Genomic DNA, 13,501 nt, shown 5'->3' with positions numbered 1-13,501 from the left:
CATGATTTATTTATTAGGTGTTACTGGCTCTGAGCTAGCTTTTGGTAACAACCATTAATCTTAGATCGGTACTTTGTATTGGTTCTAAGCATTGGACAAAATAGTATCTTCCTGTATTACTTCTTAAATTTGTTGTATGAAATCTTCTATGAAGTACATCTGCCGATATAAGAGGGTTGGATGGTGTGATTTATATAGAAATAGATATTTGGCTTTAATGCCTGGTGTTCTAGAAATCTTCATATCGTGTGGCATTGTTTGACCTTATACTTTCTACTTATGATACTTCATACACTACCAAGTTGTAAACATACTCAGAAAAATACAACAAATATGGTATCAGAAACAATGCAATTAGAAAATTGAAACTTTTCAGGCAGTAAAAATGGTTTGATTGATTTTGTCTTGTTCAAACTAAAAGTTCTTGTTGGTAGCACATAGGTAATGATTTTCCAATCATGGCAACAATGGTGGTAAAAGTTTGTAAATAAACCTCAAATATGTAATTATTAAATCGTTATTTTGAAATTAATTGCTTTCTTCTACTGGCTTTAATTGTATGTTTTTTATGTACCTTTTGATATAAAAGATTACGAGGGGAGGGTGGACGTCTTATTCACACATTCACCTGAATTTTCTCTTGAGGTTGCTCAAGAAGGAACAAGCCACTCGTTTTCACCTTGACCCCTTTTCATGTTGCAGTGGTCTGATGCGGTCCTCTAATGTAATATGTGGAGTATATGTCCGTCTTTATATAATATGTTATATAGCCTTGCCTCAATTTCATAATCCAGTTATCAGGTTGAGGTTTATTCTTTAGTTAAAACACATGATGTGTCATCAATATTTGGAATGTTGAATGGTTGAGAGTTTTTGTCCATCCGATACATATGCTATTTTGCTTTAACCAATATTTCACGCTTTATTGACCGGGATAAGATTTTTTGGAAGATCTTGACGTAAATTTTACATTCCAGTGGTCAGATTATGTCTCCAGAACGACAATGTTTCTAAGTTTTTGTACATATTGTCATAAAAGGTCAAGAATATTTGATATGTTGCTTGGTTGTGAGGAGGATGTGTCCTGACAATTTCATTTGGCCTTGACTTTAATTTCAAGTTCTTAGTGGTCAGGTTAAGATTGTTCTCAGTAACTATTCATGATAGTTCAAATATATCTGGTAAGTAGATCAGTCATAAGTTGTATATGAAATAAGATGTATTTTGGTTGCTAATGGGAAACCTATCCACTAGACCAATGGACGAGGATAAGCCAGTGTTACTTTTCATAAGACCTTTACCTCTGTTTTAACGCTGTGTCCAGTGATCAGGTTAAGTTTTCGTGATTAGCTTTGTTCATTCGTCGCTGTACACAATGGGTCAACAATATTTGGTACTAGTATGTGGGTATGTAGCAGAAGTTTTTGTCCGTCTGATGCCATTTGTGTTTGATCTCAATATCTTGCTTCAATGGCCAGGTTAAATCTTATGGTGATGTCGCCTTTTGAATACATACGTTATTTTAGGATACAAGAAATTCTATTAAATTATGTTCCAGCTTTTATCATTTGCGGATTCCTGTCAAGTTGTATTATTTTCTGTACAGGTTAAGTCGAACATGGGTGGCAACAGGCAACATAAGATTTTGTCCCCAAAAAGTAATTTTGCATTTTTTATCTTTGTAATTTACTTGCGGACGGATTAAGTTACTTGAAATAGCGTAATGTTTCTAGATATTTTTTTTTATTTTGGGAGCAAAAAGATCAGTAATACACAGTGCATTGACATAATTTAAGTGATTTCAAAACAACTGAATTTGCGAAATTACAAAAAAAAAACACACACACACACGCAAAAACAACATCAACAAGCACATTTCTTCATTAAAGTCAGCATAAGAAATAACCTTAATAGGGGGTTTCACTTATATATTAAAGGACGAGGGGACAATAAACTATAAACTAGTACTTTCTGGGAGCAATCATGAAGAAGCCATTTTTTTACAATTTTCATCGTATCAAAGTACCTTTACAAATGTTCACCTGGACATAATATGACATTTAAGAGATGATGAGTTGTTTAGGGACTTCTCGTTGTGAGAAACTGACACCCAGGTCTGTTCCATTATCCCAAAAGATTGTAGACCTCTGTAAAATACCAATGTACTCTTCTTTCTAGAACAATCATAATGATGAATGCACTGGTAACTCTCATTCACACGTCAAACTTAAAATAATCTTTTGAAAGTTATTAGATCTTTGACGATAAACATTCTTCTGGAAATGGCTGTTTCAGCATACCAAGGATTAATTTGATGCTAATTTCGCGCTTCAGGCGCAGCATAAAATCATCAAACGTTGACCTCTGTGTGTCCTTTTCGAATTCGAATACGTCTGAAAAAGGCAGAAAAAATGGATTCAAGTACCTCTTGTCAGAAAAATGCAGTAGATACTGATATACTTTTACAGTGATGGTCGATGGATGTACATCTTGCTCGCCAAAGTTGTTTTTCATTTCTAGCATGGTGTAAAATATACAATTTTTCAACATATAACTTTTAATTACGTGGGATGGTTTGGCTGGCAGGGGTTTCTTCTCTCCAAATTTTATCTGATGGGTTAGCAGCTTTGTCCATTTGCCAATATCTTCTAGCTCCACCTTTGGACAAATCTCTTTGCTTTTCATAATTTTCGCAAGGGCGTATGCTCGTCGAAATACTACGGGAAGCGATTTCATGAGACAAATTTCGGCAGGAGCAGCAGAGACGCGTAGCATTCGTCTCAAAGTTCTATCGGTATCATTGTTGCAAGTGAAACATATATTGCTATCAAATAAATGTTTCTTTGTATCGAATTCGTTAGATCGTGACTGCAGAATTAAGAAGCATCCTGATTTCTGGATCGCTTCAGTCATTAAAGGCATTTGTTCAAAGTTAATGTTAGGTGGCCAATAACCGCGTTTGTACACTGCTGGTACGAGATCAATGCTTATTTTAAGCTGTTTGTAGACAGATCCAACCCAGTAAACATCAAAATTAAAGACCGGCTTGCCTTTAATGACTTCCATCTTATCTTCATAATTGTAGTATAAATTCCCACTGTTCCAAATGTTACTTTCGTTCAAAGCTCTTTTAAGATATCTGTTGAAAAGCTGTAGAAATGGGAAAGCCAGAAAATATCCTTCACTGTCGCAGAATGGCAGGAATGCTGCTGGAACGGGGTTATGAGTAAATTTTAAACAGGCAAATCCGCTTTCGATGCATTCCTTAATCATGACTGGTTTGGTTATTTCATTTAGCTGATCAATACATAATACGAAATCAAATTCATCAGGTCGACCGACTTTAGTATGTTCAGCAGAACTTCCAGTTGGAAAAATGGACATGTTGAATATCGGATCGTATTGAGCGATTGCACCACAAAGTGATCCGACAAGAGAATTGACTTCCGTTACTACTCTGTCCACTTCATTTGCATTTTCAGGAGTTCTATCATAATATGTCTGCAGCAAATAATCCCAGAAAGGTATTCGATGTTCTTGTAGTCCCATTGCCATCTCTATATCGTGCAGAGACTTCACGTTTGTTGATTTTATAGTTTTCGGTAGTTCAAGAAGTATTTCATCGTGCGATCTTTTTCTTGCATACACTTTTTCAATGCCAGAGGCCATGTTCAGGAGATCATGGCATCGATAACTGCAATGGCGTAGAACTGTGTCAACAGGTTTATCTTGAGAACCATCCTTGGCATTTTTGTCAGCACCAAGTTCCAATAGCAATTTAACTTGCTCTTCATAATTGTGGTATGCAGCAAAGTGAAGAGGAGTCGATCCGTAAGCATCTGTTCTATTTACATCTGCTTTTCCTTCCAGGATAACTCTGTATAGAAGGTCAGGAATTGGTCTATGCTTCATTATAGACATTAAAGGGCTACGACCCCATCTATCTTGGCTGTTGAAATCCATTTTGTGTATGTTGAAAATATCAAAAACAGAATCAAGAAAAAGAACGAAAGCAGGCGACTCTCCATAGATATTCCTTTTATTGAGATCTGCTCCTGTGTTTATTAACACCTCAATCACGTCCGTGAGAACGCAAGCGGCCGACACTCCAGCTATCCTGTGCAAAGCTGTATTTCCAAGATTGTCGCACTTGTTGACCGAAACTCCATAGTTTAGTATTGCTTCAACCGTTCCACCAATTACGTTTGCAGTATCAATTAGGTAAACCCATGGCGTTCTACCATAAACATCGACATCAGATAGCAATTCTTTAACAATCGACGAAGAACGCATTTCAGCTACCACTGCAAAAGTCTCTGTAATTTCTTCACATACTTCGTTGGTACAATAAACATGTAAGAAATTTTCTCCCATGACATTTTTCATTGTCAGATCAATTTCGGGGTAGTTAGCAATTAAGTGTTTAATAAGGGGAGTGTTGTCATCTCTCGTTGCAGCAAAGTGAAGAACACTTTGGTCGAATCGTGTCTGACAGTTAACTGAAGCACCTGCCTTGATTAAGTTTTCCGCCATTATCATAAATTTAGCATTTATATCTAAGTCATAGCTTCTATTTGCGTAATAATCTGCAGTTATGTCATGACTAAAACTGAAACAACAGTGTAGAGGGCTGAATCCATTTACGTCAATGGCATTGGGGTCAATGTTTGGTACCTTCAGCAACCTCATAACGTTTTCCGGAGCTGTAGCAATAACTGCATAGTGGAGCGGCGTTTGTCCCCACTTATTTTTTGCATTGGTATTTGCCCCTGCCCCTATCAAAATTTCAATAATGCGAATACCTAACGGAACTTTCAACTTCACAGCAAGATGTAAAGCTGTATCTCCCTTCAAGTTACCAGCATTCACATTTAGCGTATTTGCTTCATGTAGGCATATGTGGACGTCGTTTGTTAAAACTGCATTATGCAATGCAGTATCTCCACTCTGTGCAGATATTTCTACGTCTACATCATCAATTGGCACTTTCCCTAGAAGTTGGTGCAATTCAATATTTGAGAAATTCAGATTTTCCATCTCTTTAAGTGAAACTTCCTTCACCAATATCACATCTGAAAATGAATAAAAAGCTCCATAAAATCGTTTTGGATTCTATATTCATTTAGTTTAATTTGATACTACCACAAAGATATTATAGACTAAAAATGGTCATCAGAATTCAGAATACTGAGTTGAATATCCCAGTGACCGTGAATTTCATCGATCAAAAGGGATTGGTTTATAAGATGAATCATGACTTTGTTGGTGCTGTAACGATTTTCTCTACCTTGTATGTATATAATTTCTGTTAGGCCTATTTGGTTTTATTGCTCTCAAATATAAAAAATTCTGGTGTTTTAAACTATTGGCCTCGAGCGTACCTGATGAAAGTAATTTCATACACGTGTCGTGGCTATGGAAGTCAGTATCATATTTAAGTTGGCTTTTTTCATCACTGGGTCGATACTGCTATTGGTAAACGACTAGTCCCCCGAATGTAACCCCCACCTTTGTTAGAACCAATGCTTCGCTCATGGCATTATTCAAATAATCGACTTGGTCTACAAAGTTTCAGTTGGTAATTTTATGATGTGTGTAATTCAATGAATCATATGTTGTCAAAAAGTAAAATAACAAAAATACCGAACTCCAGGGAAAATTCAAAATTGAAAGTCCTTGATGCAAATGGCAAAATCAAAAGCTTAATCACACCAAACGAATGGAAAACAACTGTCATATTCCTGACTTGGTACAGGCATTTCCTTATGTAGAAAATGGTGGACCAAACCTTGTTTTATAGCTAGCCAAACCTCTCACTTGTATGACAGTCGCATAGCATTCCATTATATGAACAAAACAAACAGACATAATAGGTAATAAACTGCTTCGCCGAGCGCAGCTGGATACGACCGCAGAGGTCCAACCCTGAACAGTTGGGTCAAAAATGGACACAGTATTCAAGCTTGATACAGGTCTTAATTTGGATTGTAATTAAATATTTGTCACATTATAGGTTTCTGACACAGAATAAATGTAGTCAAAGAACTTGAAATTGGTTATATGATTTGAATTTATATTCAATTGAAGATTTCTTGCTGTTGTGCAATACACTGTGCTGTTGCGCAATACTTAGTAAATCTGTTTTCAGACTATATACAAAGAATTAGCAAAATAAGTTGTGACCCCCAATTTCTTTTTTTGGAAAACTGATAATTTCTTAAATCTTGAGGAGAAAAAAATTGATCCACCCTATAAACAAATTTTTTTTTACCCCCCCCCCCCCCTTTCCAAAAAAAAATATATTTGAAGAAATTTTCTTATTGTAAAATGTGGTACATTTTAAGTGACATCCATACACTTAAACAAAAGTTATTGTCCGAAAACTAGAAATTGCTTGTTTTGGCCCCTTTTTGGCCCCTAATTCCTGAATGGTTTGGACAATTACCCCCAAAATGAATTCCAACCTTCTACTTGTGGTATTGAACCTTGTGGTACAATTTCAGAGCAATCAAAATACTTATACACAAGTTATTGTCCTAAAACTAGAAAAATGCTTGTTTTGGGCCCCTTTTTGGCCCCTAATTCCTAAATGGTTGGGACAATCACCCCCAAAAAACAGTCACAACCTTCCTTTTGAGGTATTAAACCTTTTGGTTAAATTTCATAGAGATCCATTCACTTAAACTAAAGTTATTGTCCGGAAACCAAATGTCTTCGGACGACGACGTGATAGCTTTATACGAACGCAAATTTTTTGCGGTCGTATAAAAATGTCAAAAATAGGGGTACAGCAGTCAACACTGTGTCATAATCTTAATCACAAAGAAAACAAAATGGCACATAGACACTCTATGATCCTCTATAGACAAAGCACACAAAAATGAAACTTGAGACAAGAATACAAAAATGATCATAGCACAATAACACAATGGCGGAATGTATAAATACCGAACCACGCCAAAAGTATATTACCAAAAATGGACTTAACAGCAAAGGCCAAAAAGTCATGTTTTTCTCTGACTGTTAATGACGTCTTTACACTATACCCATTGGATGTTGGGTGTGTTCTGATTGATATTTGAGTCTTAGATACATATTTTTTTTATTAGTTGTTATTGGCCTTTAGCCAGCTGTCAGTAACTGCGAGTACTCTCAGATCTGTACTTTGTGTCTTTTTTTTTGTTTTTTTGTTAGGGATGTATAAGTACCCTGCCACGTCCGGTCTGTGTTTTTGTTAGATGTTTTTTTTTCTGCTTTGTATCGACATGACGAGTTAAGCCCTTTTCAACTGATCTTTATAGTTATTGCTTATGTTGTTCTGTAACACCACAGTCCGCCTAGATTAGGGGAGGTTTGAGCGCTCACAAAGCCTGTCTTAAGTCAGGAGCCTGTAGTTCAGTGGTTGTCGTTGGTTCATGTCTGTCATATTTGTTTTTCGTAAATTGTTTTGTTTTAAATTAGGTCGTTCGTTTCCTCAATTGAATTGTTTAATATTTTTCATGTCATGGCCTTTTATAGCAGACTATACAGTATGGGTTTTTCTCATTATTGAAGGCCGTACTGTTGCCTATAATTGCTTACATCAACTTCGTTTGAACTTTGGTGGACAGTTGTCTCTTTGGCAATCATACCAAATCTCCTTATTTTTATATTAGACGGATTGAGTTTCCTATGTTTGGTATTGTCATAAGAAGGGGCAATCAAAACAAACAAGTCGAGAAAAAAACCCAACAACGATAAGACCAAAGGAAAAACTAGACAAGACAAACAACAATCCATAAAACACTACACAAAAAACTAAAGATATTGCAAAAACAAATCCGAGAAAAACCAGGGTTGAACTCAGGTGCTTTGAAGATCAGCCAGCAGCTTCGGCTCCACTAGTGACCAGGGATGAGCTCAGGTGCTCTGAAGATCAGCCAGCAGCTTCGGCTCCACTAGTGACCAGGGATGGACTCAGGTGCTCTGAAGATCAGCCAGCAGCTTCGGCTCCACTAGTGACCAGGGATGAACTCATGTGCTCTGAAGATCACCAGCAGCTTCGGTTCCACAAGTGACTTCCACCGTGATACTCCAGTTCAAATTCGTTGAGTCCTATTTAGTGATAAGCCATTTTACAGAGAAATATTTGTTAATTACCTGGCCTAACCCTCGGAGATAATCGAAGGCCAGTATGAGTTTTGCTATCACTTAACATCCTTTTTCAGAGATTTCCCCTCCAAAACTACCGTACCAATTCGAATAATAAAACTTGACATGATTGATCCTTAAGAGTGTCAAGATTTTATTTTGGTCAATAAACCAACACGAATATCGTGGCTTAAAAAATAACCCAGGAACTTCCTCTTAAAAACTGACAGAAGCAAGACGTTCAACATTCCCTTTATTTCCACCAAAATTATCAATGTTTGCATGCATGTTTTCAAAGATCTGCATCTCTGAAACAACCCAAACTTCACACGAGTGACACCGTGCATACAAATTAGTTTATTCATTAAAGTACGAACTAGAATGTTATATGTACCTTGAGCTTGCTTTCAGTAACAGAGAACATTTTTGATACTTTTGTATGGTTATTGATTTTGTTTTGTTATTTGTTACAATAAAGTGCTTTTTTTGTGCACGTGTTCCGGTGCAAGATTTTGCTGTGTGTTCTTTTATGTATCTGTCCTTGGTCCAGTGGGTAAATCTTCATTTTGGTATTTTTTAATAAATTTAAGTCATTTTAGTTTATTCCTTCTCCAAATGTTCTCTATTCCTTATATTTTAGCTCCTATTCTCTATTCCCTTTTCGTCTATTCTATTCTCTATTCCCTTTTTGTCTATTCTTTCTAATTATTTGTTTTGCCAATTATTTTCTATTCTGTAAACGCCATCCAGACTCTCACTTATCGAGATAGAAAAAATGGGGAATGCCAACTTAAAAAAAAGATTTATCTCAAATATTCATGTGCAAGTCCCAAGTCAGAAACCTCAACAGTCAGTTGTTTTCTTATAAGCTTATTTGCTATTTTTATCAATTTTTTGGGGGTAGTGGGGTGGAAATGGATTCGATGTTAATGGCAAATCTTTGATAGCTTTTGTTTCATTCACTCAAAAATTTTACATGTTAGGTACAATTGAGAGCTTTATGTATGTTACCCTTTATATGTCGTGTTATGTTAGAGCTTTATGTATGTTACCCTTTATATGTCGTGTTATGTTAGAGCTTTGTGTATGTTACCCTTTATATGTCGTGTTATGTTTGAACATTCCTTTTCAAATCTTCGTTGAGTCTGGTTTGTTGTGGAAGAAAAAAATTGACACAAATTGAGGCAAAAGTTAAACAAATTACGCCATGCCGTTTCATTTACGAGAGGAAGGTGTATATGTGATTTTGTTTTGTTGACTTCTTAAGATGGAACAGGGTATTAAAAGAGTGATTCATAAAAATTTAAAAGAGACAACCCTGGGAGACAAGAAAATTTAAATCTCATTCGGAACTTTTTTTTCACTTTTCAGCTTCGAAATATACACAATATAGTTTGAACATTCGCCGATACGATACTGGAGCCTGAAAATTTAGTTTTTCTTTGTTAAAGAAAGACTTGACTCAAGCTAGCGAACAATTGTAGCGAACAATTAGCTTAAAGAAAGTTAAGAAATGCCAAGTTAATACACGAGATGATTCATGTCTCATTGTAACTCTGTAGAATGAGTAGAGAGTTAAGGAAACCAACGCCGTGAACATGCCATGAGGGTCACAGTCTATTAACTATTTTTATACTGCACTCGTTCTATTTGAGCAGTCAAAATGCGTTGACCGTATATTTCTATGTCATATACAGTCACTGACCTGATATCACTTTTCCTCATGAATATTTAAATAGAAATTGCCGAAATTATAATTAATTAATCATACGACCTATTCAACCTGTTCTTGTTTCCAATGTATACAACGACTCAAACTTATTTCTTTTGCAATTTTTAGAGAAAAAAAAACATATTTCACTTGTTAATACTTTTGGTTTGCAAACTATAAATCATTATGTTTTATGCATATTGTTGATATTTTAGTTCATTCTCAAACGAACTCGTTCACCATCGATTGCGGGTTTCAACAGGTAATGTACATTTCATTGTGTTGTATATTTCTCCGCCTGCATGATATGGGGCCTTTTTATAAAAGGGGAAGTTTCTCAGTATTTAAATCAAATAATAACAATAACACATTAAACAACAATTGAAAATGTTTTTTTTAAGATTGCAGTATAAAGACAATAATAGTGCATTGACTTGACATATCAACGATATAAGGATTCGGCCCGAAACGGGGAAAAAGCTCGGCAGAGCCTCGCATTTCCCCGTTTCTAAGCCTCATCCTTATATCGTTGATATGTCAAGTCAATGCACTATTATTGTCTATGTAATATTCTTATTATTACATACCTGAAATATATTAGATAATTTTGTTCATTTTATAACAAAGCCATCAGAACCGAAAGTTGACTCCTTCTGCATGCACTACTGCACATCGTTAAGTCGATCGATACTATTTTCAAGGTTAACATTAACAATAGGCTGTCTATATTTAACGCAATACATTTAAAAGATAACAACGAATGAAATGTGAGGGGTATGTGTCAATGAGAAAACAACCCAAAGATGCAAAACAAATATAGCATACTGTTTTCACAACAACAAAAACTGAGATGTGGAGTAAACGTCAACGAGACAGCAGCCAGACGACTTAAATACCAAAAAATACACACAGAGGTCAGGATTTTGCAGGAGCGAGCAATTACTATGCAGAATTTGAGAAAAAGACGCGATAAGTAGATACGTTTTTTTTTTTCGAAATGTTAATGAAGACGAGGGGGAAGAACTATTATTCTTTTTTTTTCATTTATATATTATTGTATTATGGGAAAATGATAATACTATATATAAAGTTTATGTAAAAGAGAAGATTTGAGTTTATAGGCTTGTGTTGGATTCTGACAGAAAATATAACCATAATTTTCAAGAATCACCAAGAAACTATTCTTTATTTTTCATTTACTCATAATTCCTGTCTATCAAGAATGGCATCATATTATAATATCTTGTCACCTTTCACATTACTAATTGGTAGACAAACATGGGTTTTAATTTTCTTGTGATAAGTTAATGACACCTCACATAATTCCCACCTTTCCATTGACTTATCAAATCATTTTGAGGATAAAACCGGAAAGCCATTGTTTTCTAATTATTACTCAACAAAGAACATATATCCGGTATAATCCCTATATAATTCGATGCAATGGATAGATTTCGTTACTTGATAAAATGATGCCTTCGTTTCTAAACGACTTAAAATCGCTCGTCATCAGAGAAAAACCTTCTAAGTTTGACACATTCAAGAAGACGAATTATTGCTTCAATCGTGCTTGCCAACAGGTAAAAGCTTTAAACATTAGATACGACGAAACTACAACCAGATACAGAAAAGCTTTAACCACGAGGATGATGACCGAGGCTTACCATTTATATGTGAAGATAACCATAATAGAAGGGGTTCGGACAGCTTATCACCAATACACTAGAAAAAAGGCGCTGGAACTGGCAAGTCTCAGAATGGAACTCTTTGGTGAAGAGGTTGATATAGTTGACGAGTCTCTGGATGCTAACTACTGAGAAGCAGTACATGGCTAAATAATGATATAACAGTCCTTTTCAGGGCTTTACACATTTTTCAGAAAGAATATTCATTGGTTGTATCGCTACACTAATTCTAAATTAATGTTTTCAATTTTTTTTTATGTTTTATTCTTCTTTTGGAACAGTACTGGTTTTGAAAGGAATGTAACTTGAACAGATGTGCTTTTTTCAAAGCCTTTAATGTTCACATGTCTAAAGTTTAGTTTTATTAACATATAATGGGGTAACTTGCGAAACATCAATAGTAAATTTACTCTCAGTTTCACGGTGTCTTGTGATCAGGGCAATAAAAAAGGATCCATTTTTGTGGGCCTGATCAGTCAACAAAATAGTTTTTCCCAGTGTCTCACTTTTCTATCTTTTTAATGAATAACCATGCAAATACTACTGAACACATGCGCAACCCATCCATTCATGGTCAAATTGAAGGTTGCATGAATACGGATTCAAATGAGTTAAATTATTGACTTGCAAGCTTCAGCCGTGATGCCCATATGAAATCAGAGAACTACATTTTAATTAGATTGCTGTCGCAGTTTCGTACATATACGATTCTGTTACATCGCTTGTGATATTCAGTAGAGAATGATAGTACATATATCATATGCAGATGGTATTAATTTTCTCTGGTTTATTTCTTATAATTATTATTGCTGTTTACTACACCGATTTCTCATAAATTCATCAATATTATCTTCGCGGAGAACGTGTCCAAACCTGTAAGTTCAATTTGAAATGGAGAAAATTTCTGTCATTACTTTTACACGATTTCAATTTTCAGTTTATTTACTTTCCATTTATAGCACCGGAAATACTTACCTTTTTGTAAAAATATAACAACAGATGACGAGAAATATTTAAGTTAAAATGCTTTATTTGACACATAATCTGAGTTTTATAATTTTTACAATGTTCTATTGCAAGTTTGAGCACTTACGATTTGTACCAAGATGAATAATTGAAATTTAATAAATGTTTGGTATTTTGGCTTTTTTGTATCTTTTAAGAGGTACTCTAAATCTAACTGTTTTCTTGTTGTCAAACATTTCAGCTTCTTTCTCTAGTAAGCCTTTTGTAGTTGCTCGTGGTGGGCAAAAGTCGTCAAATTCATCGCCTCCTCTGCTCATTTGTGTTTCCATCTTTTTCTCTTTCTTTTTAGGTTTCTTGCCACTGTTTGATTTTGAACATTTATGATTAGGTCTCTTACGCTTAGAATGAAATGTTTTTATTCTGTCTTTTAATCGCTTCATTCCGCGGTGTTTCTTTTTCCGAAGACGAAATTTCAATATTCCCTTTAACTGTATATCTTCCTTTTGACAAGTTGATTTGGTTAGGTTTCTACCAGATTGATTTGCCATTTTCTCCTTTTCCCGCGCCAACACACAATTCAACAAACCGACTTATAACAGAACACAAAAATGTGCCCATTTCTTTATTCTGAAAGTACAAATTAAAATTATTTACTGATTTGACAAAAAGGAGCAATTTGAACTTGTCGAAGAACTCAGAAAATTAATTAAAAAAATAGTAATTAAAAGGATGCACTCGGTGTAAAGTCTCGCCTGCTTTACGAATTATGATTGAATGTATCTTGAAGTTGAAGTTTACGAGCATAAAAAAATAAATCTTGACATTCTCAATGATCCATGAAAGCGATACCAAGGTCAAGTGAACTCTGTAAAACTGACCTGTTCATCTTACAATCATTCAGTACTATAGTTGATCTGTTAATAATGCCTAATGAAATCCGAGAAACTGCCCTCATTCACAATCACCAAAACAAAACGTTGATCATTAAACCATGGAAATGGGGTCATGG

The 13,501-nt window shown here is 35.2% G+C and overlaps 1 protein-coding gene across 1 annotated transcript; it reads right to left on the bottom strand.

The window, feature by feature from the left end:
• Nucleotides 1-1,721: 1,721 nt before the first annotated feature.
• LOC127737643 (uncharacterized) lies at nt 1,722-10,515 on the bottom strand. Its single transcript, XM_052248500.1, has 2 exons — nt 10,429-10,515; nt 1,722-5,072 (listed from the first exon to the last, which is right to left on the bottom strand). The coding sequence occupies exon 2, from the start codon at nt 5,035-5,037 to the stop codon at nt 2,251-2,253; it is 2,787 nt and encodes a 928-aa protein (XP_052104460.1). The 5' UTR covers nt 5,038-5,072; nt 10,429-10,515; the 3' UTR covers nt 1,722-2,250.
• Nucleotides 10,516-13,501: the final 2,986 nt, after the last annotated feature.

This window comes from Mytilus californianus, unplaced genomic scaffold (genome assembly GCF_021869535.1).
Source record: "Mytilus californianus isolate M0D057914Y unplaced genomic scaffold, xbMytCali1.0.p SCAF_4, whole genome shotgun sequence".
Taxonomy (NCBI): domain Eukaryota; kingdom Metazoa; phylum Mollusca; class Bivalvia; order Mytilida; family Mytilidae; genus Mytilus; species Mytilus californianus.
This window is presented reverse-complemented; position numbering and strand designations above follow the sequence as displayed.

What these genes read in the sequence shown, in the direction of transcription:
- LOC127737643 (XM_052248500.1), bottom strand. Translation starts at nt 5,037, where the DNA reads ATGGAAAATCTGAATTTCTCAAATATTGAATTGCACCAACTTCTAGGG.